Here is a 24,943-nt window from a genome sequence, read left to right as displayed (position 1 = left end):
ATTCCTTTCCTCAAAGTCCTCAAAAGCCGTCAAGAAAAATTAGCGTTGCAAGCCAACTGTCCAAAAATTACAAATCTCAAACTAGAAGGTCTCGCTCCCGCCATAAAATAAAGCCTTTCGCTTAATCTTCGCTACAAACCTTTCTCGTTGCTGCGCGGAAACATAATAACAGATAATTACACGCTCTTTTAACAATATAACTATGGTATACTTCTGCGCTAATTATTTTGCCATTTTACACGTACACAAAGAGGATTATTTCTCAAGGTTTGGCCCCTAATGTGGACGAAACAAAAGAGTCCCGCTAATATCGTGCTGCTTTAATGGAATTAAGGGCGGTTTGAAGTGATTTATTCGTAGTAGTGGTTATTTTGTATTATTGATAGGGACACGGCAAAACCTGACCCCGATCTAATGACAATTAATGTGTCACCATGGTCATAAATGTGCCAGTTTTCATAAAACTGCTCTGAACTAGACGAACCGTGACACGCTAATCGGACACGCGAAGCTTATCACTTTGTTTCTGTTAGCGGCTCTAACAAGGTATTTCTTCCATTTTAAATAAGTTCCCAGAAACAGACCACTGCTAGGAATTTTCCTCGAAATGGTGACCCTTGAATTTTTATTAAAAATTCACGATTCAAAATTTGCTCAATAAACAATATATCGCATTCCCGCCATCTTATTCGATGGGTATCTATTTAAAATAACTTCTCCACGAATACGGAAAACTGGGAAAATAAACTGCGAAGTATAACGAAGTGCTGGCATTCCTAATAAAAGAAAAATACGTTCATGTTTATCGACCCAGCGCCCCGCTTAGAATACGAACTTGAGGCATATTTCTAGGTCAGGTTAGTCCTAATGCACGTGGATTTGGCACAATAAAATTTATGCCCCCATTTGGGGAAGAAATTTGTTGCCCAATCCACAGTTTCAATTTCTGAATGTAAAGCTCAAGTTTTTACCTGAATGTTGTCCAAAAGAAAGCTAACTAATTTTAAATCTTCTTTTCGTGGTCTGAATGTGATGCTGCCCAGAAAGTGGGACACTGACTCATACAATATGCAGTTGCAGCCAAATAGCGCACAATATTGCTATGTGCGACATACATTTTATCATAAAATATACACTAGTTGGCTGCAGGAAAAACGTTTTTGGTTCCAACGGAGAGTTGCAGCGGAACGTAGAGGGCATGTCAAAGTTTTGGGTATTTCTTAAATTATGTGATTTTGAAATTATGGATTTGTAGAAATTGTTATGAAATCAGTAAACATCAACAGAATTTCCATAAATTGTAAGGTTTTTTTTATAATTAGAGAAGGCTTTTTAGAAATATGGCAAGAATTCCCCTTTCTTCAGTTTTTAAAATTGATAAAGTTGATATGTGTTTCAACATCTTCATTAATGAGCTTAAAGTGACATCAAGTATCCGGGCAAAATTTAAATCTATAGATTTCTCCAAATACTGCTAAACTCTTATTTCAGATTTAAAAATTCACCGTTCTTTATTCTTTTTAAAATGTCAAAATATATTTGAAATATTAAAGGAACATCTTGTCTAATTTGCCTCGTTTATCAAACTCATAATTTCAAGGTTTTTTACGTATTACAAAGTCTCCATTAATGAGCGAGCTATATTTAGTTTCCCGAAAGCTTCTTTCACCCACGGAGAACAGAAAGTGTCAACTGTGTAATTATGATGAAATTGCATCTTCTCAGATTCCTCAATTTACCATTTCTTTAGTTATTTTAAACGTGATATTAAATATCCAGACACAATTTTGATCCGAATTTGTATTTCCATAATCTTCCCTAAATTTATCATGGTTTTTGTAACTTTTGAGTTGTGCTATTCGGGTTCGTATAGGGCTTCTGTCAATTCTTCCATATTACTGTCTTTGTGCCAAGCTCTAAGTTAATTATTCAAAGGACGATTGTCAATAACTGTTTATCGATTCTCCTTATTTAATTAAAATGCATTGTTCCGCTCCTATAGAATAACAAAAGTGAATTGGATGCCTTTAGCGCCGTTGTTTGGAATTCATTAGGATGTTTGCACATCGTATTTCAATGTCTGTTAGTATACCGTGTTTTACGTTAACACCGGGAGTTTAATTTCACTTAAACAAATTACCTTTAGATCCAGTATTTCCGTGCCTGATTCCCTTTGTGGCGACACGAATTAATAAGCAAGTTTTTTGATCTTAAAACTCAATGGCATACATTAAAATTCCTGGACTTATCGCATTTTGCGACCCACCTTTCTAAGTAATTAAAATGTTACATCAACGCCAGTTCTACTGAAATACATTCATTTACGAGTATAATGTTATAATGGCCTTCCCTTGAATATAACATGGATCTCTGGGGGTTTTCTCTAGCCTCCGTCCCCAAATTCTGTACTCTAAAATATTTAGTAATCTGGATTAGATGCGGGATTAGACATTTTCGTGCCTGGACGGCTAAATTCTGATCTCCCAAATGTATGATGGTGCTTACACGAATTGTAAAGTCGAGAGCATTGGAATAAGCTGATCGCAGTAGGCATAATTGAAAGGGCTTTGTTATAATAATTACTAAAATTGAGGCTCCTCACTTCAATCCACTCAAATTATTCCGGGCGGAAAGGTCCGGTCATCAATTAACTGCGAAACCAGAATTGTTTCTGATTGGTCCATTTGCTCGAATTCTGAATGAGTTTTCGACACGTTTCAAGTCTGAGCTTTTGTTTTAAAGCACACAAAAAGCGTTGTTTGCCTAAAACTGAAAACTAATATCGTTGCATGCAATATGCAGCACGCAGCGTCATAGCTTTTATCGTCTACTAAATATTGCAGTATCGCGAAAAAGGCCAACAATTTAGCTCTATGCTGACAAAGCGGTTATAAAATTGCGATTTGTTGGCAAAAATATTATTACACGGTCAACAGGTTTTGTCAGCGTTAAAATAATTTAGTCTTGGGTATTTCCAATTGAAAAACGAGAAAGTTTTCAAGATGTGGATGAAATAAATTATTTATTCAAATAAAATTCATATTTAAAAGCATTTGAAAATTCACATTCATCTGCTCATATGATGTATTAATCGTTTTTCATAATATTTTGTTGGCATTGCAAAGGAAGAAAATTTTAGTTAAATTTGAAAATTTTTATCCCTCATCTGTTTATATTTTAATGTCAGCAAAGTTACTACATTTTACTTCTACGGAAATACATTAAATGTTGTTCTTTTTTCATGAAAAAACAGTTAAATAAAAATGCGATGCTTATTTATTAGTTAATCGCAGAAAAAACACTCGAAAACTGACTCCTCTTTATACTCACATTTGGCATATTATCGTCTTATAAAATCGTATGCTTAAATAATATACCTTTATTGCCGTTTATAAACGTACCAAACAGAAAAAGTATCTCATCCCTAGTTGTTTACATCCCTTTATTATCGTCCTCCTTTTGCAGGGGCGACGACTGGGGCCACGCTGAGCACTTTGGCCCTCGTGGGGGGAACTGCATTGCTCCCCTGCGACCTGACCTCTTCATTGCCAAACGACAGTGTGGAGTTAGTTGTGTGGTACAAGGACGAACACACACCGATATACAGGTAAGCACAAGGATGGAAACTTTGAATTTATATGAAAGACAGGGATGTAATCGCAGAATATTCTTGAAGTAGGTCAGGAGAATTTGCAAGGGAAGATGAATATGATTATATTAACTTTAGGGGAGGCTTTCTAATTGAATAAAAGATTTATTTCCTGTGGGAAATAGTTTAAGCTTGGAATTTTTAACGTTTATGCAAAGAAAACACAATGAATATGAGGTAAGTAATAAAATAACAAAGCGGAAAAATGCAAACAAATTTTCTTCGAAAATAAATGATTAGATGGTGCCAGGAATGCCTTTTTAAATTCGAAGATAGTTCGAAAAATAATATTTTTATGGTAGATTAATTTCAACAGATAAATTGGGTTGACAGTATACCCAAACAGATGAGGGTTGAGAGTTTTATAATATTTGTTTTAATTATTTCTTAATAAAAATTTTAACCCTTGTCTATCTTTATTCAAATCTCAATTTTCCTTAATATTAAAAAACTTTAAACTATTATCCCACATGAAATATAGTTGCGGTCTGCACGACATCTAAATTTCATAAAATTGAAAAATCCTCTCTTCTTAAAAAAGTTCAACAGAAAATTTTGTTGGATGAAAAATATACCTAAAATTATCGTAAAATACACGTAAAGCACAGCGCGTGAACATATTGTTTTCAAATGCAGTAATATGGGAAATTCAGGTGCAGTTGGTCAATCACAAACAAAAAGGTCAAATCAAAAAACTCAGTTAAATCAACCGATTTCGTCAAAATTAAAAAATCCGGATTGTGCGCTTTTCCTATTACACAATTTAACAGAAAATTTTCCTGGATATAACAACTCAAAGGGCTTATTAAATGTAAAACGCAGTAGCGGAACACATTATTACACAAATGCGTTAATATTTAATACTGAATGTTCATATTCAGTAACTTAAGCTGATTTAATGATATTTAGGAAATCTGGATAAATCTACTTTTAACGCTGGATATTAAAAATGTTTAAAAAGGGCGTTTCATATGAAATACAGTATCTGAATGCGTTGTTTCCAAATGCAGTAGTGTTCAGAAAGTACTTTTCGCACATATTTCAAATCGTCTTAACAATATTTAAAATTTTCGGTTAATACGATGCTGTTTTTCACTTACCTAAACTAGCAATTTCTAGCATGTAAAAAAAGTCTACAGATTATTGCTCTATTCAAGCTATTTTGCTCTTCGAGAAATTAAAATAATTTTATTTAATTCAACTTAGAAGCCCGGTTGTCATGCCTCTGTTTCAGACAGTTTATTAACTAACATTATTTTTAATTTCACAGAAACACGGTGGCGGAATGCATTATTTTATAATTAGCTTTCAGGTTAAAACATTAAAAAAGCCGATGAGGAGGGCGTTTTTAAATTCAAGCTTATTTTTATTTTTTATGCTTGTTTTTCTCGTCCAATACAATTTAACTGATGGTTATGTCTGAGGGAAAATATAAAACTGTAGTTCAAAGTGAAAAGTAGAAGCTTATCAAACCTGAATTAACTTAAATCTTGTTCTTGCAAAACCAAATGATTGTCTAGTTATGTTATATAGAAAATTTGATATTTATACCCCGGTTTCCCATCCAATTAAAGTAACAGCTTCTCTCTAAATGGAATAAAGTTCTGAATCTATTACGCCACGTGATATACGTGATATATATAATGCGGAAAGCATTATTATATTATAAGCGTTGATATTAATACATAATACAGTAAAGTATAAGCAGATGAGAGTGAGAGTTTTTCTTTTTTATATTCAAGACGCTGCTCTGCTTTTACAGATTTTTGCAATATTTAGAACATACAAATATTTTCTATTATACATTCAAGATACTCTGTTCTTAGAGAATTCATAATCCACGCTTCTTTAAGTTATTCACCCATGCATATTTCAGACTCACCTATAGACTTACAGCTTCCGCCGCTTACGTACGTGGAGAAGTTAGATACTTCTCTCTGAATTCTTTCGTAGGCTTTAAACTTGAAATTGAGAAATATTCCCCTAAGAATTGAGCCACCTTTTCGTCAAGTTGGTTTCGCCTCAAAACCCCCTTTTAACATCGGGAAATTCATCTCAGAGGCAAAATGCATCGGGATTTCCTGGATCAGCCTCAAAATATTCGCTCTCCTGGAAGCATTGTCGTTGCATAATGGACGACCTGTAATAATAGATTTGAAATCGGGGCGGTTTCAATATCCTTAGAGAAAATAATTCGAGGAGATTTGCCGGGATTATTGTGAGAGCGCGAATATGGAGGTTTACTTAGACTTCTTAGAGGTTGCCGCATTTTGCTTTGGGAAAAATTAAGCTTTTATTAAATAAAGTGCTAATCTAAGTTTGGTAATTAATTACCCGCGGGGCAGGCAACGGCGGTGTAAAGCAACTTGGTGCCCTCCTTTAATAAGCTGCTGGATTCCTTGCCACAATAAGCCACCACACGGGCAAACTTTTAATGATTTTTCGGTAAAAAGATAATTTAGCCCAGAATTTCACACCGGCTCAAGTTTTATTACTAACGAAACTTTAATTTAAGTTTCGGGGCAATTAACCTTATTATAGATTTTTTAATATTATTCAAATTTTACAATTCAGTTGCTGCTTAAATATTATCAAAACTCCACTTTCTTGGAAAAGTTCTTGTTGGAGTTTTAGTCGCTAAACAGTTACTCAAACACCAGTTTCCAGTTTCCTAGCGACCGACGACATCTTCAGAAAGTTTATGTTAAAATAAATGTGATTAATAGGGCTCTCTGGGAGAAAAGTGACAGGGGCGAGTATAAATTATTAAAGTTTTTATGTGTGTGTTTTGTCACTTTTTGCTGGTTTATTTGCAGCCTTTCAGGTGGACAATAATATGAAAATATTTGTTTAGGTGGAATATTTCTAAGGGAGTTTTACCTGCAGGACTCTTTGCTTTTGAGATCTGCTACTTGAGGATAATTCCATGTTTTCGAAAAAATCTTAAGACAAAAGTTTACGTGTAGGGATATTTTCTGTCTTTTCTGTTTGTTATCCGATTGCTGTTCAAGTGCTCTAGTGAAAAATCGGCAATCATTCAATTCGGAAACTCAAGGTGTAACACAGATCTTGTTCTTTTCTTTAAGAGAGCATTTGGAGCAAAAGGTTTTTACAAGACATTGTAGTTTCGGAAGTAATTAAAAAGAACTAAATCTACTTCTCCCCATATACATTTTTTAAAAAATATTTCACTCTTTCAAGGCAGAGACATTCCTTGAGAATATGTCATCCTAGCCAGACCCATAAAATGCTCAAAATTAGGATCAACCACTCATCTTTTATCTAAAATCCATACATTTTACTAAGTAGTTCATGAAATTCGAAAACCATTTCTTTACACCCAAACAATTCCAGCTATTTTAAGGCAAACGAAATGAGGTTCTTATAATACTGGAAGAAGTACTAACGCTTCAGAGGGTCCCATAACACAAAATTAAACCAAACTAAAGAGCTATGTAGAGCCATGTCGGTTATTTTATTAAAATGCCAAGATACAATAATAGTGTCTCTTAACTGCACGGGACACCGCTTTTGCCATTACAGACGAGCTCTCACGATTTGCATTTATATTAAATATCGGATGCACTTCACGTCTCCGCGATGTGAAAATGGCTGTCATTTTTTTCGTTCTAGTGGTGTAATCATGACTCAAACTGAGCGACATACGAAGAGATTCATTAATAGTCTTTGTTGGGATTTTGTTCTGGGTTTAGATTCACATGTCATGGCTTATCAGGAAAAAGTCGCAGCGATTTTTCCTCGTGGATGATTTGTTGATAGCCACATTCTCTAGAAATAGAGTTTAAACTACTGATCATTGAAGTTTCTGTTAATGATCCAATCCGAGACCGAAAACCGCTTTAGAAACTCGACCCCGTTTCCTCGGGTCCATTTTTCACCTGCGAACAAAAAGAAACAGGAAAAAATCTAATCAGCTTTGTAATACTTCCGGAAACGCGGAGCTTTATTTTTAGAATTACGTTATAACAGCCCCATCAGGAATAATGGGGAAACCTTGTGGGTAATCTTTCGGGGCTTATTAGTAACGAAAAGTAAGGACCCTGTTTCGTGTACATAAAGATTCCGTTGTGTGGTCGGATTAGTGTGCGGCCAGGTGGAAATCCTCGAGGTGTATTTGCATTTTCTTAATGAAGTTATGCATCTCCCGAAAGCGGGCGAAAAGTGTTTGCTTTCAAGTAGTGTATTGTGTGACTGCCAAGCTCAGAATTACAATCAGTTAACAGTAAAATAACCTAAAATTTCCTATTTTATGTGTTCCTCAATGACGTCAGTAATTAAAGAATTTTTTAACAACTGGCTTCTTTAGAAACAGGAGGAATCGTGGTAAGGATCACAGAAAAAAGAAGAAAGGTTTGCAAATACATGTATCCCTTACTTTCTTCGAGGTTGTGGCTTAATGGATATACGGAGTGTTTCAGTTGATTCATGGTTAAGGAGATTTCAAACTAAAGTGTTCAATATCATGTAGAACTATGAACTGTGAAACAGTCGAATTTTTGTAGAGGTTCGCCTGGCTTTGCTTCCTATTTTAGGTAGTTGTGAAATTTCAGGGTTAAAAATTCGGAATTCCAAATAGGTCCAGATCTATAAGCATACAGCAATTAAATAATTCAAAAGAACATAATCAAAAATGATTGGAAAACACTCGTACATTAAAAGAAGTACTAAAAATAAATTCTAGGAAACTATAACAGATGTCTATGGAAGCGATAGCATGTTTGCCTCCCGTTTACATTTTTGCATGTATAAATGGAACCATTTATTACCGTAATGCCTTATAGCCTTATTTAAGCCCTTATTATTCATATTGTAGCTGGTCTTACAAGCCATTACAATAGCCCGTTACATTTGACAATAATTGCTGAACAATTACCTAAACATTTTAGCTCGCCACGTGAATCACGTAGACAACTCCCCAAAGTGCATACTTTGAGAATATTTAATTCAAATAGACGTGTGCTATTATCATGGACAATAATTTGAATTAAACGATTTAATTATGAACCACGCCTGCCATTTTATTAAATTCGCAATTTAGTAGTTCAATTAGCGGACCTTGCTGAATTTAATTATGCGTGACCGTTTAAACTCGCAAATTGAAAAGTGATTGCTAATTGCGGGTGACTTTAGATCAGTGAATGTTTCCATATTTCCGGTGCAAAATTATTTGCTGAGAGGGAAATGGGGGGTAAAAGATTTCTCATTACTCTAATGATTAGGGTGTTGAAAGAGAATTAACCAAAGTGGCAATTAGTTTGAAACTCGTCGAGCCTAAAAACCGCAAGAAAAGGAGAAGAAACCGCGACAGCGGCACCATCTCCAGGGCTGGATTGTTAATTGCAACAAATCCAGGGATAAATTACCGACTAATGCCGGTGGCTGTTTCAGAAAGAGAAATAGAGCCGAATAATTTCGCAGTTATGGGCAGCGTTCGGCTTCCAGGCTTGACTAATGGCGAATTGTTTATTTGCCGGTTTATAATATCTTCCCGCACAAGAACGTCTTCGGATTCCATAACGGGTTATTATGGCCGGCTGCCGAGTGTGTCTTATTGCTCCCTTCTGCAGCCGGTCCCCGTTTATGTGTGGCATTAAGGAAACTTTTCCGAATGGAAGTTTTGAATTGATTCGAACGAACGCCACCGGCCCGGTCCGGCTACAAATGGCACATTTTTTGTAGCCTTATTGCCGGACACTCAGATGCAGGTCCGACTTTTATATATCTTTTCGGGTCTTGATCGAATTACTACGGCTTATCCTGGACCACTCTCCGAGGGGTCCAGAAACATGTTTCGAGCGGATCCAATACGCGTTTATTTGGTTTTGAAAGAGTTCAACTTGAAATGGTCAATCTGGGTTTGCCAAACATTAGTTTTACCAATTGGTCAAGTCTCCACTAAGTTTTGTTCAATTTGAACGCCACTAACGAGTTTTATTTTCCCTCTTTACCTCATATAATTTCCCTCTTTTTCTTAAAAATTTATCCTCGAAACATACGGAATTTCGAAAAGGTCATTTTCCGAAGATGTTAAGTAGCAAAATCCGACCTGTGAGAGAATTTCGAATAAGCTATACACGAGAAAACGGAGTAATACTACATAACGGATATTGTTTATTCAAAAGTAATTTCCTCACACTCTGGTTCACAGTTTATCTGAGGTGCGTTAAATATAATATTTTCATGTTACTTTCCATTTTTCTGAAGTTCCTGTCACCTTTTTTAAATTGCCTTTGACGTTAGTTTTAACTGTTTCTTCGAATCTATTCTTGCCTTTTCTCAACTCTCTTTCTCTCTCAAGTTCGTTATTGCTATTGCTGTAAGATTTCCAGTTTTATCTTATTTCCAAAGATATTTTTGAAATTTCAAGTTGCTTTTTATTTCTTCATATGTCGCTCATAACCCAAAGCTTGAATGAATAGGAAAATCTTCAGATTGTCTTTTGTCATTAACACACTGTCAAACAGCATTATCATTGAGCTCCAATAAGGCAAATGCACTTCTACCTACAGCAAAACCTTGTCTTTATAACATGTCGAACAATTCCCATTAGGAAATAGAGAAGTCGACTCCATCGCCATTTAATTTAAATTTTCCTCCATACCGACATGGTAAATATAATTTAAACTCCGCCCCGAGAACTTTGAGCCAAAGTTCCAACAACTAAACAGTGATTTAAGAATCGGTTCGCCGTATTTCGGAACGATCTTTTTACCAAAAGTTTACATTTATGATTAATGGAACTTCCATGACTTGAAATTGAATACGTTAGTGCGTGTGACATTCAGAATATAAATTTAGCTGGTTTTTGTACATTCGGTACTCGGCTTTATCTGATTCCAGGCCTGCATTACACGCTTAAGGAGGGACATACATGGAAAGTTGCTTTTTGCAGTCCCTGGAGGGTATTTAGACGGAATTAATGGTCGCCGGAGGACTGCATCCAATTGAAAAAAATGCCTTTTGTCCTCGCAGAAGTATAAATGGAATTAAATAAGATAAATGAAACCTCGAAATCTCCGCGAAACTTTGCTTTAATAAAGATTGCTTTTAATCTTCATCTTAATCCGTCGATGATTAGGTCCGCGATAATCCCCCGGATAACATTCGTTACTCGCTTAGGTGTTTTATGAACTCCTTTTCTCCCTTTCCGTTTTTCCGGATTTTTAATTGAAGAATCATAACGTGCCGAGTTTTAGAACGCCCCTCTTTATAACCATTAATTTCATCTTGAAGTTCTGTGGAACATCTTTCATAGAAACATTGTAGCACAAAATTGTAACTAAGTGTACAAGAGACTAACACAATATGGTTCAGAACTTTTCTAATGTTGGTCATAAGTATTGTGGTCCTGGCACTACGCTTTTCTGTACAATGCCCAAACTCAATCTAAGGCTTGCTATATTAGAACTTACATATAAAAACCAAAACTCTTATCATCATACAACCTAAATCACTCCCTCCTAGTTAAATTAGGCCACAGGGAAGGAACATTAGACCGCAATTTATGCTGTTGAATACAGACGGAAAAACAGGTCCAAACAGTTCGCCACTAAAGGAATATTATGCAAATATTCTAGGATTTACATAGTTTAGCATCCCTTACAGACATTGTATTGCTTCCAGATAGCGAAACTTCTGTCTGGCATTGCGGGCTTTATGTTCGCCAGTGTTTTTTGTTATAAAACACAATCAACTTTCCATTATTATTGACGTTGCCGCGAAATTGGCTCGCACAAACGATAATTGGTCCCAAAGGGCGTCGCGGTCTGGAAGCTGGAAGTCGAATCGAGATTTCGGATTTGATGGAAATTGTCAATTTTCGTTTAAAGTTTAAACAGAGGGAAGCGTCCCCTCGAATTATCCATTTTAGCGAAAAATATTTTCTGTTTTGTTTTAAAAGAAATGTATAAAATATCAAAAGTGATACTCCGACAACACGATCAAGTTATTTATGGTGTTATTATAAGCACATTGACATGTTTTCTTCCAGTTATATAGGTGGAACTGTTTGACACATCAAACAAGAGAGAACTGAAGGGTTCGAAGTATCTTGAAATTTTACGGTAAACTGGGATTTTTCGTTGCTCTAATGGATAATAGTGGAAGACTTTAGTATTTTCTATAGTCATGAAACAACTCGCTTCAATAGTAACAACTATACCTTAAAGATGACGAAAGTTTTGCAACCAAAACATAGCACACATATAACCTTTTTGGAAAAGAAATTAACATTTGTGACATTAATAAAAAGTGAAAAAAATCAAACTTTCTCGAAGTTCATGGAAGACATAGTTCCATAAAGTTTCCGAACATTGATTCTTCAGTATAATTCCTCTTACTGCTATTTTATGATAGTTATTCATATAGAATAGGGCTTCTTCATGAATTACTCCCAAGCGAATATTGCCTTTTTATGATAATCTTTTACCTTTCTCAACATTTTCTATAAAGTCCCATATTGCGTTTTTAGGACAGTTCCACTCATCTCCACTACTTTAAAAGTGTATTTTCCATGGACTTTCATTTTTGGTATATCCATTTTTTCTTCGAGGCAGCTATTGCTCCTTCATTGCTTTTTTACAGATTCTTCTTTATTCATATTGGTGTTCAATTTATCCAGAGTATCCCTCACGTTGGTTAACGTTTTCTCATGGTGTTCTTGTCCTTCTAGATTGTCCTTCTGGAAGCTTTTCACAAAAGCTTTTTTCCGTCAGATACCGCTATTTATATGATCACATATGGCGGCGCTTATTGCTTTCTCAAAATTATTTGTGAAACCAGATATTGCTTATTTAAGGTACCCTCTGACGTCAGTTATTGCCTCGTCAAGATTCTCTCTTTGGTCGGATATGCTTCTTTATGACATTTTGTATCGTCGAATATTGCTTCTCCAACATTCTGTCTCTTATTGCTTCTGTCAGCGTCTTCCCGAGCCTCTTTCATTTTGTTTTCCTTTCACCCAGAGAATCTTTTACGTTTTTGTAAATTCTCTTTTATGGTGGTTTATGCTTCGGACATTCTGGAACCACCATTGTCAAAACTAATTAAATTCCTTCAAAATTATTACTTTACCTTAAACCACTCAGAACAGTTCGCAACATATCACGAAACTCATGCAAAGTTCACCGTACTCTTCCTTCATTAGCTTCCATATTACCGTGGTCAGAACAAAACCGCTATCTCCGCCCCTGGAACGCTTTAAATTGAGGTTGAAGATTAAAACCCCCATCACGTCTCGAACGCTGATTGACTAAACAACACCGCAGATAATTTTATAGTGGATCCATACAGCATCCTCCCAGATTAGCCGTTTGCGAGGAGATTTCCCAGAGGGAATATTCCGTTTGGGCTTCCAGCCCTTAAACCGATATAACGAATTCTTTTGTCTAGGCCAGCGACCGTTATGAGCCGAAAGTGAATTCAGACCTCTGATGTGGCCAATCTCTTCTAATATAGAGAAAAGAAACTTTGCAATTACATTCACGTCGCAACATGCTAAAGCACGTTCTCCACCAACTAAATTACTGCGCGATCATTCTACGAGTAATTCATTAAGCTTGATAATAGATTGCGGCGGCGTCAGATCTGTCTTCCAGGATTAGGGAATGTTGGTGGAGGACAAGCTTAATCCTCTAGGGGAACTCCGGGGCCAGCATTGACCATTAAAAGAGCTGTTGTCTTCTCGACAGATTAATTTCTTTCGAAAATTTCGTTTCGTGAACTGGATTTTTGCTATAAAGATTACTCCAAAACAGAAGCCGATCTAGGGGTGAAAGTTAGGTAAGTAAGTAATCACATATCGTATTTCTGTATTGGTAGCTACAATAATTTTTTAAAAGGATTTCGTCCACTTATGCTTCTTCGTTCTATTTCTCAGTTGAAGATCCCGAATAGTTGGTGTTCTGTTATTTTCTGAGTACTTGATTTCACGAATTTTCCAAACTTGGTATGATAATCGCGTTTTATGTTAAACAAATGTGATTTTATGAATTTCTCGTTCCCCTTCCGGTACAACTCTGATTGTCCCAGAGCAGTGCTGGCTAATTAGGCTTTATGAGTTATGCAATTTTAGTGACATCAGTGAGTGCCAGAGGCATACTACGTTTTTTATAGCATCTACGAATTTTGAGTGCTAATTAAAACTAGGACTTTTTCCCTTGTGCTTTAACTCTTAACCTCTTTTAGCAAGAACATGATTTTTTTATATAAAATTAATATTTATGAGCTGTCAATTTTCATGAATATTAGTGGCATACCTCGTTTCTCCGAATTTGCACTAAGTTCAAAAAATGTTAATCGAATAGCGATGAATTTTTTTATTTTTTGAAAATTCCAAAACTACGAACTTTCAGTCTCCGTCAAAATACGTGACGTACTTCCCTTCACTGAGCCTTTGTGAATTTTCTCTGTTTTGAGCGTTGAACACCTAGTCGTTCCTTCACGATTTGAGTTTTTTTAGCCCATTTCGAGCAGATTTTTTTGTTTTGCTACTCATCCGCAACTTTCCAAAATTATTTCTTTCATTAATACTTTTTTCGCCCTTGATTTTGGTTGCTTTTTACTCAGCATGTAAGTTTGAAAATTTCCCTGAACAGAACCTCAATTTACCCGGAGGCAATGTCCATTTAATGAACACAATTTTTTTGAAAGAATCTCCAATCCGAAGGCCAATAAAATACGCCCTGTAATTGATGTTCGTTCCTCCTTTTCCTGCAATTGAAACATCCCTTTCCTGGTAAAATGGAGCATATTCTTCCATTCGCTCTTGAGCTCAGGAGCTTCCTTAATAGGAATTTACTTAGTTCCCGTATTTCTTTGGAACTCGTAAGGTTTGAGTAGTGGAAGATGATGGTTTTATTTACTCGCCACATCTTTTAAGAGCTTTAAAAGTTATTAAGTGATATTAGAAGCTTTTCGCTGGAAAGTTTTATGAAAGACCTTGTCTTAGTTGCGATGGATCATAATACTCTTGTAGCAAATTCCAGCAGAGCTTCAACAACACAGGCAAGATTTCATCAATTTAAATTACATCAAATTAGCCGAGCTTCGGGCTGATTAACGTTGACTGTTATTATCAATTTAGTTGCAATTAAAGTCTCGAACTCATTGACTGCAAACTTAGAAGTTCCATTTCGTCTAGCACTAAAAGTTGGGAAGGCGATCGATACAAAGGCTAATTCTGAAGTCTGGCAAATTATTCTGAATTAATTCTGATTAAAAGCAATCTTTATTAGAACGGATTTTGCGAGCGTTCATTTGTCTTGTTTCATTTTAATAACAATTTGAAAGACTGACTTCTCGTCTGTACGGATTATAAAATAGGACTTTCATTTCCTGGCGCAGCGCACAACTTTAATGCCGTCTTTCGGCAAGTTCCGAATTTGTTTATTTCATCAAAGGTGACAGCAACAAACAGCATTATGCATGAACATATTTAGATGTTATACAAGAAATGTGTGAACTGTAATTTTGCTCTCTTTGGAATGCAAGGTATCTGGATTCTGAAAATTTATTACAGCTTTAGATTTTACTAAGTATGCAAGTTAGTATCTAAGTGGGTTTTGAACAGATTTGTGGGGAGCAAAAGAGAATAGATCAAAGTATGCTCGGAATTTATGTGTTCCTCCTCTGAGACTAGAAACACGGCTTTTCCAGTTGAAGGAACCTGTACATACAGGTTTATTATCTTTTTTTTTAAATTAATTTCAAATCAACAAATACAAGCCTAAAGACTGTTTTCACATGATCAGAGACTCAAACCTGGGGTTTTTAGACCGATAATCCTTTTAAAAGGCGTATTTTTTTCAATTTGACTTGGATCGAGTAACCTTCCGAAAAATTATCGATAATTTTTGTTCCACTTATCATATTACACTTGATAGGTGCAGTAGCACAAACTACCACTGTATTTGGTCAGGGATTGGTCCAGTGTGACAACAAAGTACCAGAAATGCGTTGTTTGATAATATAATGAGTGTAACGAAAATTGTAAATTATAATTTTTGGGTAGTTTACGTGAATGCAAATTGGGTTGAAAAATAGCACGAGGGCAAGCAGTGCACGCAATGCACGAGTAGTTTCTTTAATTTAAGTTGCATGCGTGTGGACTTATCAAAAATTATACATTCATTTTCGTCGTACAAATTGCACTTAAGAAGAGACTTTAATTAAGCACATTTTCAAAGAATAGGACCGAGAGATTAATATATTTCAGTTTGTTACAATATTGCTAGAGCGACTAGGGAAATTATCGCAATAATTGCACTGGTGCAAATTACCACTGCAATTTTCCGGTGATTTGACAGGTGAATGAAATTATTAAGAAAAATATTTTATGCAAATTTTCTTCTAACCTACAAAACGGTCAATTACCTTACTGCTTGTTAAAACTTGATAATCTCCTTGTAACCAAATTCGGGTCCGATGCAAATCGATCCCTCGGGATTTGCACTTTGCGGCAAATTATATCAGTTCCCTTGCAGGATTTATGCCCCGAAAATAAAAGTCTCGTATTTTGTACTAGTCCCCAAGATTGCACCTTAGGCTTCTTTCCACCTGCAATATTATTCCTACAGGAGCTCTTACGGCGTAATATTAAAAAACTATTGCAATAGACCTGCTTCGCGAGTATTAGAGTTGAATAGAGTTTATGCTCTGAGGGGCTCTTGATTCGGAAATTGAATCCACTTCTAAAAGCGCAAAATCTGCTCTCGATTTTTAGCTGGAAGGGGGATGTTTCATTTGCAGGAAGGAACGCCCGGACATCAATTACCCCCGACGTGTTTTATTGAGTTTTTTCTCTAGAAAAAAATGGGGCTCATTAGTAGATCAAGGCTAGAGCGTCTTCATTGTCTTGTAGCGGCATTCAGAGCCGTATTGCCGGAATTAATTAAAAAGCCTTTTGAGCAATTTCCGGGTGAAAGAGTAAAAAAGTCCGAATGCCAGCCGGTGCAGTTGGTTAACCGCCAAAGGAAAATAACTATCGGAAAAGTTTGTAAAGGAATTGACGAATGATCATTGAATAATTTAATCCGACTTGTTAAGGACGAGACTTTTCCTTCGCCCAGAGAAATAAAATCGAGACGTCCTTGTCGAGAATCGAATAAAAAAGTTGTACAACATCAGGACTGCAGGAACTAATAAACCGATGCTAAATTAATAACAAGTTGGACGGAGTTTTTTGATCGATACGCAAGAGAGAAGTTTCTCCTTAATTTTTATTTTTCAAAAGTGCTTTTCCAAGAATACGGCTTTTAATTAGAACAAAGTCTACAGAACAATATTGTTCTTAGCGAAATTTCCTTAAGAGTTATCTCATTTCAGCTGCGACAAAGCGACTATCAACATCCAGCTTGAAGAAAACACGGAACGCAGCGAAACTTTAAAAAGCCTTTTCAAAAGAAAATGGTCGCAAAATCGATTCGTATCCGGCAGCAAGTTTTTCAACTTTATATTAATTTTATACCGTTTATTACTTTTCTCAACTTCGATATATCTTTGATTTTATTGGATTCCGAGCTAGGAATGCGCTATTTTACTTTCGGTGTTTCGCAAAGTCTGAAACTGAGATTAAACGTGAGTGTTTATTGAAGTGTTCGTGCCAGGAATGCTTTCGAAGGACGTAAACTGAAGATTCTTAGAAATATTTCTTTGTGGCAGACAAAAATCTCAGTTTCAAGTAGATTTGAGCTCTGTTGTATAGTTTCAGTAGGAAGAGATATCACTCTTTTGTCACTAAAAATTAATTTTTAGTATATGTATCTACGTTTGAACTTTATCTTGACTACTTTAACTCTATCAGATTTCCCAGGTATTTGTAATTTTATTTTTCGACGTTCTATGTGTCTGTTTGGAGAGAGGGGGTAACGAAAGCTCAGTTCAACGCCTTCTGAAATATAGTTGAAGGGGAGGGCTCTAAAAGGGTCTGTTAACCCATTTATTCATGGCTTCACATCCAAGGTCTCTACACGTTTCAAATTGAAATAAGTTTTGTAGAATTATGTTTATCCGAGTGATCTGCTTTTTTTATATATAAGTGTCTGTCAATGTGTTCTCGTGATTGGACACCTGTCAATTGCAAAGCTTAAAATTTTATGAAAAGTCAATGCACGCGCTCGGATTTGCTTTGCTAAATTGAAGTGGTAATTTTTTGTCGTATAATTGTATGTCAAACGGGGGAAAATACTCAATTTATTCAAATACTTCACCAGTTTATTATAGGTCAATTTCGGATGCAAATTTTGCGGATTATATGAATTTCAGATTTTAGAATTTTATTCTAGTCTCAATTTATTCTGAAATGTTTTATATACCTTACCGTACAGGAAACTTTTTACGCATAAATGGATCGTGACTGTTTGAACCTGAGCTGACCTGAACTGAAATATAAATAGTTTCCATGGCGAAAACAAAATGTTGTACGCCCCTCGGGCTGAAAGAAGGATTGCGGCCTTGGTCGAATAAAGATCCAAACATCGGCGGCGAACAGGATCTTTTACGTTCAGACCGCTACAAGTAAATAACTATTACCTCGTCCTCAACTTCTACTTCCCTGCATTTGGCAAATAGCACTAACCTAGTTCTAATATTAAAACAAACACTACCTGACCCTCCACATTACATTCGCTTTAACCAATTGCCGTGGAACAAAAACCCATTGCGAAAAGACTCTTTCAAAATCAAATCACCGAACGGTTAGCAAAGTGGATTCTAAACCCATTTTCGCCGTTTCGAATTTAATTTATCCGGTGCTCCGCCATTATGCGAAATAAATGAATGCAGTATACATAAAGCTTAAGATTGGTACCGTAATATGAGCTTTCGCGGCGAGAATTGATGACTTTCCGGCATAGAAAGCATTCACGTTGAATCACGCCCTTTTTTCTTGCAGTTATGACGTTCGAGATCCTTACAAGGCCAATCCCAAACATTGGAAGGATAAGGTGATACAGTCGAGAGGGTTTTACAGGATGATCACGGAACCTTCCACTTTGAGCATCGATAATGTGGTCGAAGAGGATGAGGGGGAGTACCGATGCCGGATTGATTATTCCCAGTCACCAACTAAGAATTTGAGGGTTAGGTTGAATGTTATGGGTAAGTTCAGTTTGTTTGTTTTAGTTTTGCATTAAGTACTGTAAGTATACTCTGTAACAAGTATGGAATGGAAGTTCCCCGCAAGAGCGCAAAGTTTATAGTCCGAGCCGTAGGCGAGATTTACGGTTTCGCGAGTGCGTGAAACTACATTATATATTATAGGAGTTTTAAACTCAACTTTCTGTAATACTGCTACTTATAGAAACAAGTAATTTCGCTGTATGATGGGTCTCCGAAGTGTACGAGCTAAGGCGCGGTTAAAGCGGGGAATGAGAGGACCTTATACAGGGTGTCCAAAAAAATGCTACACATGAGTAATGGGTGCGAGAGACTAAAAAACAGAGCAATTCAGCTAAACTTTGCTTAAAAGAAAATTGCTTGTTTTCATTTTAGAGAGCGTCAAAGAATTTTTGTTAGTTATGTAAATTGGGAATAAATATGAATCGCTCTTGTTGGGCCAGTGTTTCTGGACCACCTTGTGTAATGTGAATGTATAAAACAGAGAGAGAGAGAGAGCAGCTTACCCTATACATATTATTGAATAACATTCTGTAATAAGTGGTGGAATTAATTCGTCTGCAATCAATTTTATGTTCAGAATTATTTTTAAAAAATTTTCTATTATATGTATTTTCGCATTCTTGAAATGAGTCATGTAGTGGCTGAGTCTTTGGATTGTTGAACTTTGAATGTTTAAAAAGTTTCTTTCACTACTGTAAGTTAAAGGCGGAGCCTCATTGCCCGCGATTCAAATTTTTCTGTTCTTTGCCCCTCAACTTCTCAAATATGAAAATCTGAATAAGGGGCAATACATGGAAAATATGTTATTTAAATGTGTACCAACTTTCGGATAAAATGTTCGACGCAATATCACAATGAAATCATTGTGCTCCGTCGTGCTGGGAACTAAATATGTCCAAACTTCCAGAGTTGCGCGCCAAACTTAGTTTGGAACTGGAGTTATGATTCAGGAGAATTTTTGATAATATATTCGAATAAATTTCCTGAATGCACCTTGGTCGATTAGCATTGTAACGTTGAACAATGCACACGCATGCAAATGCTACAAAAGTTGCAAATAATTGAGGTTTGCTCAACATTGGTATGGTGCCACGCAATGAGCGGCCATTGGCAAGCCTTATCATCTTTTTAGACCAAGAAACGTGCAATTGCATGTTAATATTTCACCTATAAAATAAGAATAAATAATATTTTTACGACAGTGCGACACGAAGCATAATTAAATGCTTTTGTTTTTACTACCGCCGCACTTCGTTATGAATTAACGTGCTCGATCTACTTTCACCCCACAGTTATTACGGGGGTTTTTAATGAATAATTAACTTAGTTTGGCTTACTTTAGTTGTCCCAATCTCGGGCAAAGAGAAAAATTTCCATGCAAACAAGAGTCGCTAATTATTTGAGTTCCTAATTCGGTTTGGCGAGTCCTCGAGGGCCCATTACCTGAGCCAAAAGGATGTCGGAAAAATGACTTTTTCCGCCTTTATTCCTAATAACTTAGGCGGCTGAAGAGTCGGTTAGTCACTCAATTATTTTTTATTCCACCTCAAGATTCGCAGGAAGTTTTATTAACGTCAATCCAGCTTTGGATTGGAGGCCTCAAACGGGGACAAAAGAGGCACAGAGAGGCCTTGAAAGAGATCCAGAGACGGATCATTGATTTTTCTTTTTTTAATGTTTCGCTTCTTAATAATGTGATTGATCCCGAGCTTTTTGACGCAGAATCCTAAAGAAATCATTGAAGTAACAAGTTCAGCCAAAAAGCTCATGTCATTAAACAAATCGAGTGAATTCCAAATCGAGAAGGAAACCAACAAATCGAAATTTTGAGAGATTTAATCCAGGTGACAAATCTCTTCTGTAATACGTTTTGATTGGAGATTCTTCAAATGGATATAGAGTGGGCCCGTTTATAGAGCTAAAGCATCTCGGTAATCATAAGAGGAGGTCGACTAAATTAGGGATAAAATTTCTCCAGGGAGTAGTTCGGAATATTTCTAATCTTAAAAAATGTTCTGAATGAACATCAAAGTGAACAACTTTGCTCTAACATAATTTACCTCCCATAGTGACCGAGAACCCCATGCTCGAGCTCCAAAAACGGGCATCTTGTATATCTCCTCTAAATTATATGCTCTTCAAAACCTGTAAATTATCTCGTCTCTCCTTCACTTTAACCACACGTATAATGCAAATTTATCTGTGTTGATGCCCATTCAAGCTTTAACTAGGTACCACTAGCTCGTTCATTCTAAACCATAAATAGCAATTCCCAAGTTAGGTGTTATTTAAAATTAGGCATTCAGATATGCATTCGGAAATATACGTACTTAGCATTTGCCCATATTTATCATTCCATGGCACTAACATTAAATAAATGGCCGTTTGTATGGGGTATAAAATTATTAAATTATAGCTCCTGATTTGACGCCTTGGCAGGAATGCCAGCCCATTACCATTTCAAACCCATAAATTTGGCAAACGTTTTGCCGTTACTGTTCAGCCTGTGGTTAACGAAATGTTGCGATTTTTTTTGTGAGCTTTTATTGGTGTTTGTTTGTGATTAAGGGAATTGTAATACGGCGGTTTTCTTCAGCCTGCATATGCAAATTCTTTAGTCGCATATTCCGAAATGATTACCCGAATAGAAACAACTGTAATTTTCACGAAACCGTCTGCAATTTCGCCCTTCTTTTTCCCCTTACCTGTCGGAATAAATAGAGAAATTAAGCCGAGTTTTGAGCTTGTTCTCCTTCCTTTTATTACCATATGCAACAGAAATGCCTTGTTATTTCCCATAATAAGACGCCTTTAAAATAATTTTATGTACGGAAACGTCTGCAAAACAACATTTCCCATTGGGCGGGATCCACCAAACTAATCAGGAAATAGCAGCCATTCTTTTGTTTCGTCCTGTATTACGGTTGTCTCCGAAATTTCCTTTTGTTATTATTTATATGTCTTGGAAGAGGCGAAAGTGAAGAAGAATCGGAGAAAAAAAAAACTCTTTCCATGCATAATACATCACAAAGGCAGCTTTCAAGGAGCAGGTAGTTTATTTACTTAGTTTTAAAACGTTTCCCAGTTTTAGGTATTTCACCGGGTGAATATTTTAGTTACGCACAGTTTCCATTCTAAATAAATGGAGGGTTGCAAAACTAGCGGGTTTTAAGGACCTCGGGGACGCGTTTGTCCCCCGATTCGGGAACGTCTCATTTTCAACCATCTTTTCCCAGAATTGGCTACATGGAAATTGATCCATTGAGTATTCTCGTTTCCACTTCAGCAAGGTCAATGTTCCACCAAAGAGTAGGATAATTACCCATTTTCAGTCATCAAAAGAGAGTTTGGCAGGTTGGGTAATAATGAAGGAAAATGTTCTTGCAGTCCCTAAATATGAGAATGAGGTTTTGAACTCATGTTTATGCTTATATTTCTGTAACCATAATCTTGGAAACCGACAATGATTGATATAGGGCAATATTCTGGAGGTTTATCCTTAGAGATAGCACAATTTAAAAAAAGTTATAATATTCAAGGTGGAGGGATTTTGGGGTTCGCTTAACTTTGTTGAGACTTATGAAGGCGGAAAACATTTCATGGGTGCAGAAAGGAGATATCTTACTCAACACAAATCTGTATTTTATCCTGTATACAGGTTGTTTTTTAAATGTGCGGAACTCGCTACTTTCACTCCGGCATTATTTTTTGTCTTTATTAAACTTTAGTTTTGCGGAAGAATAATGTTTCAAATTTGTTGGGATTGATAAAAAAACACTCAATGTAACAAAAAAGTGCCTAGTAATTCACTAATAATTAGCGCCATACTGAATAGAGCCGCGTTTAATCCTACACAGGACGGTTTTTGATACTCATCTGCGTTCTCTTTTCTTGTTCCTCTATATTAATTTTTTATTCTCAACATGCCTCAGATTACGCCCGAATTAATTTGAAGTTCATTTTTTCCACAAAACCATCCGTTATGCAATAAAAGCTGCGTTTTCCTTTAGTGTTCCATGCGAATCTCGGGCGTCATTATAAATAATGGCCCTTCTAGAAACAAATAGGGCCGTTTCTTCCGTTAGCAAGTCCAGGATGAAAGGGCGTAATTGCTTCATGTTCCAGCTTTTGGAGTCATAATTACTATAAATTATACCAGGCAGGACGAGGGCTGTGTAGTGAAACTTTTAGATTTACAGCTCGTTAAAAGGCCTCCTGAATGAGTGTTAGTTAAGTAAAAAAGAAGATTTAATTTAGTTTAGAAAAAAGTTATTTCATTAAAAAATTTAGCTTTTTTTTCATGTTTTTTGATCATTTTTCTGTGACCTCGTAAATAATATTGCGAGCCAGGTACTCAAAAAAAAAAAAAACAAACATGCAATTTGAATTGTATTTCTGTTTAAATCAGCTCACAGTGTTAGCTTTAGTTTTACAGATTTAGTTTGTTTTAGCCGGTCTGATTGTTTTAGCATGGTTTCAATGCAAAACTTCTCTTTCTAATTTGAAAAGAGAGCTTTGAATCAAATATCAATTTAATTCGATTGGCATTGTTGAGGAGAATCGATCCCTAGGCTTGGTGTCGCAATTGTAAACAAATCTCACCCTCCACACAACCCACGCGTTTCGATTTAGATGAAAGGGTTCTTATAGCCAAAAACGTTCATTATTTTTCGTTCAAATTTGAATAATCCGTTTCTTTATGACAAACGGAAACTCTAAATGTGCCTTTGAAAACGGAACAATACAAAAAATATGCTAATAAGGACCTAGCCTTTGTGTCGACGAACTGAAAAGAATATTCCTGGAAATTCTTTATTTCATTCCGAAACTGATTGAATTAAATTAGTATTCGGATTTTTAAAGGCGGATTTTAATTTGGATTTTCAATAAGATTTAAATGTGGGCCGATATTAGATTGATTAAAGCCATTAATGAGCTAGATGAAAAATTGAATTTTAACACATAGAAGATTGAATTCTGAAACGTTTGGAGCGTCGATAATGTATTATGGAACTCTTATCTTTCATTGCTGCGTTTACTTTCGTTCAGGCAACTTTATGTCTTGAAAGCTCACTTTTCTCAGTATATAGCTTCGGTACTTGAGGAGTCAAGAGACTCTACTCTCCGGTTCTCTCCCTCCCCTCCCCCCTCCCCCCTCGCCATTCTATAATAAGGAAAACCAAATTCGACTTAAAGGCAAATATTCGATATAACAAAAATATGCAAATACCCCGATATTTTCTTTTCTTTCCCCAGTTGCTCGTATCCGAAATTACGGAAAATAGAAGCTGGGAGGATGACATTAAATATGATTTTCCTTTCTCTTGCTTATACACAATCAGGAAAAACAGCTTTTTATATGGCAAAGCCAGGAAAGGTCTAAAGGCTCGAATGTTTGTGTGTATATAAACAGTCATCGTGATTCTCTAGCAGTATTTCAAGAGCTTTCCTTATGAAATTGGATACGTATCGTTCGTCGATAAAAAAAGGGAGTGGAATACTCTGATGCGGAGACGCACTCAAACGCACAGATCGATGAAAAACCGTAATCCCTCATTCTCACCTCATAACTAGAAATATAATTTATCCACGCCCCTGTCATTGTGCCACCCCTGACAAATTTCTTCTTGAATAGCTCCGATTAACTTTTTCACTTATAAGAAGTGCGTTCACGCCCTGGGTCCATTTGTCATCCATATAATAGCTGCGGGGGTCAAAAATCAACCCTAATACATCCCTGTAAGTGGCAGTTGTAATAACGAAAATCATGTGAGTCCCGATGATAGATAAAAACCTCCTCATAGCGCTTAAGATAAAATATAAAAATGACCTCTGGTCACCGCAGGCCGCTCTGTTCAGCCTGAAATATGTGGGTTGGGAATTATCTTATTGGAGTTATATGTCCCGGGGAGTAATGGAGTTTTATATGGGCCAGGAAGGTTGGGAAAGGTGATGATGGACCAGTAATCTCCTCGTATCAATCAGGATTATGGGTTTGTAAAGAGAGTTTAAATTGTTGCAGTGCCTCCCAGCCCTCCTACTATCTACGATGAGAAGGGCAATGAGGTCAAACACTTGGCGGGACCCTACGAAGAAGGGCAGGATGTTAAGTTGAATTGTATGGTGAAGGGAGGTAAATATCGTTGGAGTTTTTGG

At 36.3% G+C, this 24,943-nt stretch overlaps 1 protein-coding gene across 2 annotated transcripts in view; it reads left to right on the top strand.

Moving 5' to 3' along the window:
• Positions 1–24,943, top strand: part of LOC136420117 (nephrin-like) — a 132,112-nt gene that overhangs the window by 87,296 nt on the left and 19,873 nt on the right. For both annotated transcript variants that reach the window (XM_066406903.1, XM_066406904.1), the window contains exons 3-5: positions 3,466–3,607; positions 18,561–18,766; positions 24,810–24,920. In XM_066406903.1, the coding sequence (XP_066263000.1) occupies positions 3,466–3,607; positions 18,561–18,766; positions 24,810–24,920 (459 nt within the window). The remainder of the gene's footprint in view (positions 1–3,465; positions 3,608–18,560; positions 18,767–24,809; positions 24,921–24,943) is intronic.

This window comes from Euwallacea similis, chromosome 3 (assembly GCF_039881205.1).
Source record: "Euwallacea similis isolate ESF13 chromosome 3, ESF131.1, whole genome shotgun sequence".
In the NCBI taxonomy this organism is placed as follows: Eukaryota; Metazoa; Arthropoda; class Insecta; order Coleoptera; family Curculionidae; genus Euwallacea; species Euwallacea similis.
Note: the sequence above shows the minus strand (reverse complement) of the source record. Positions and strands in the feature narration are given on the sequence as shown.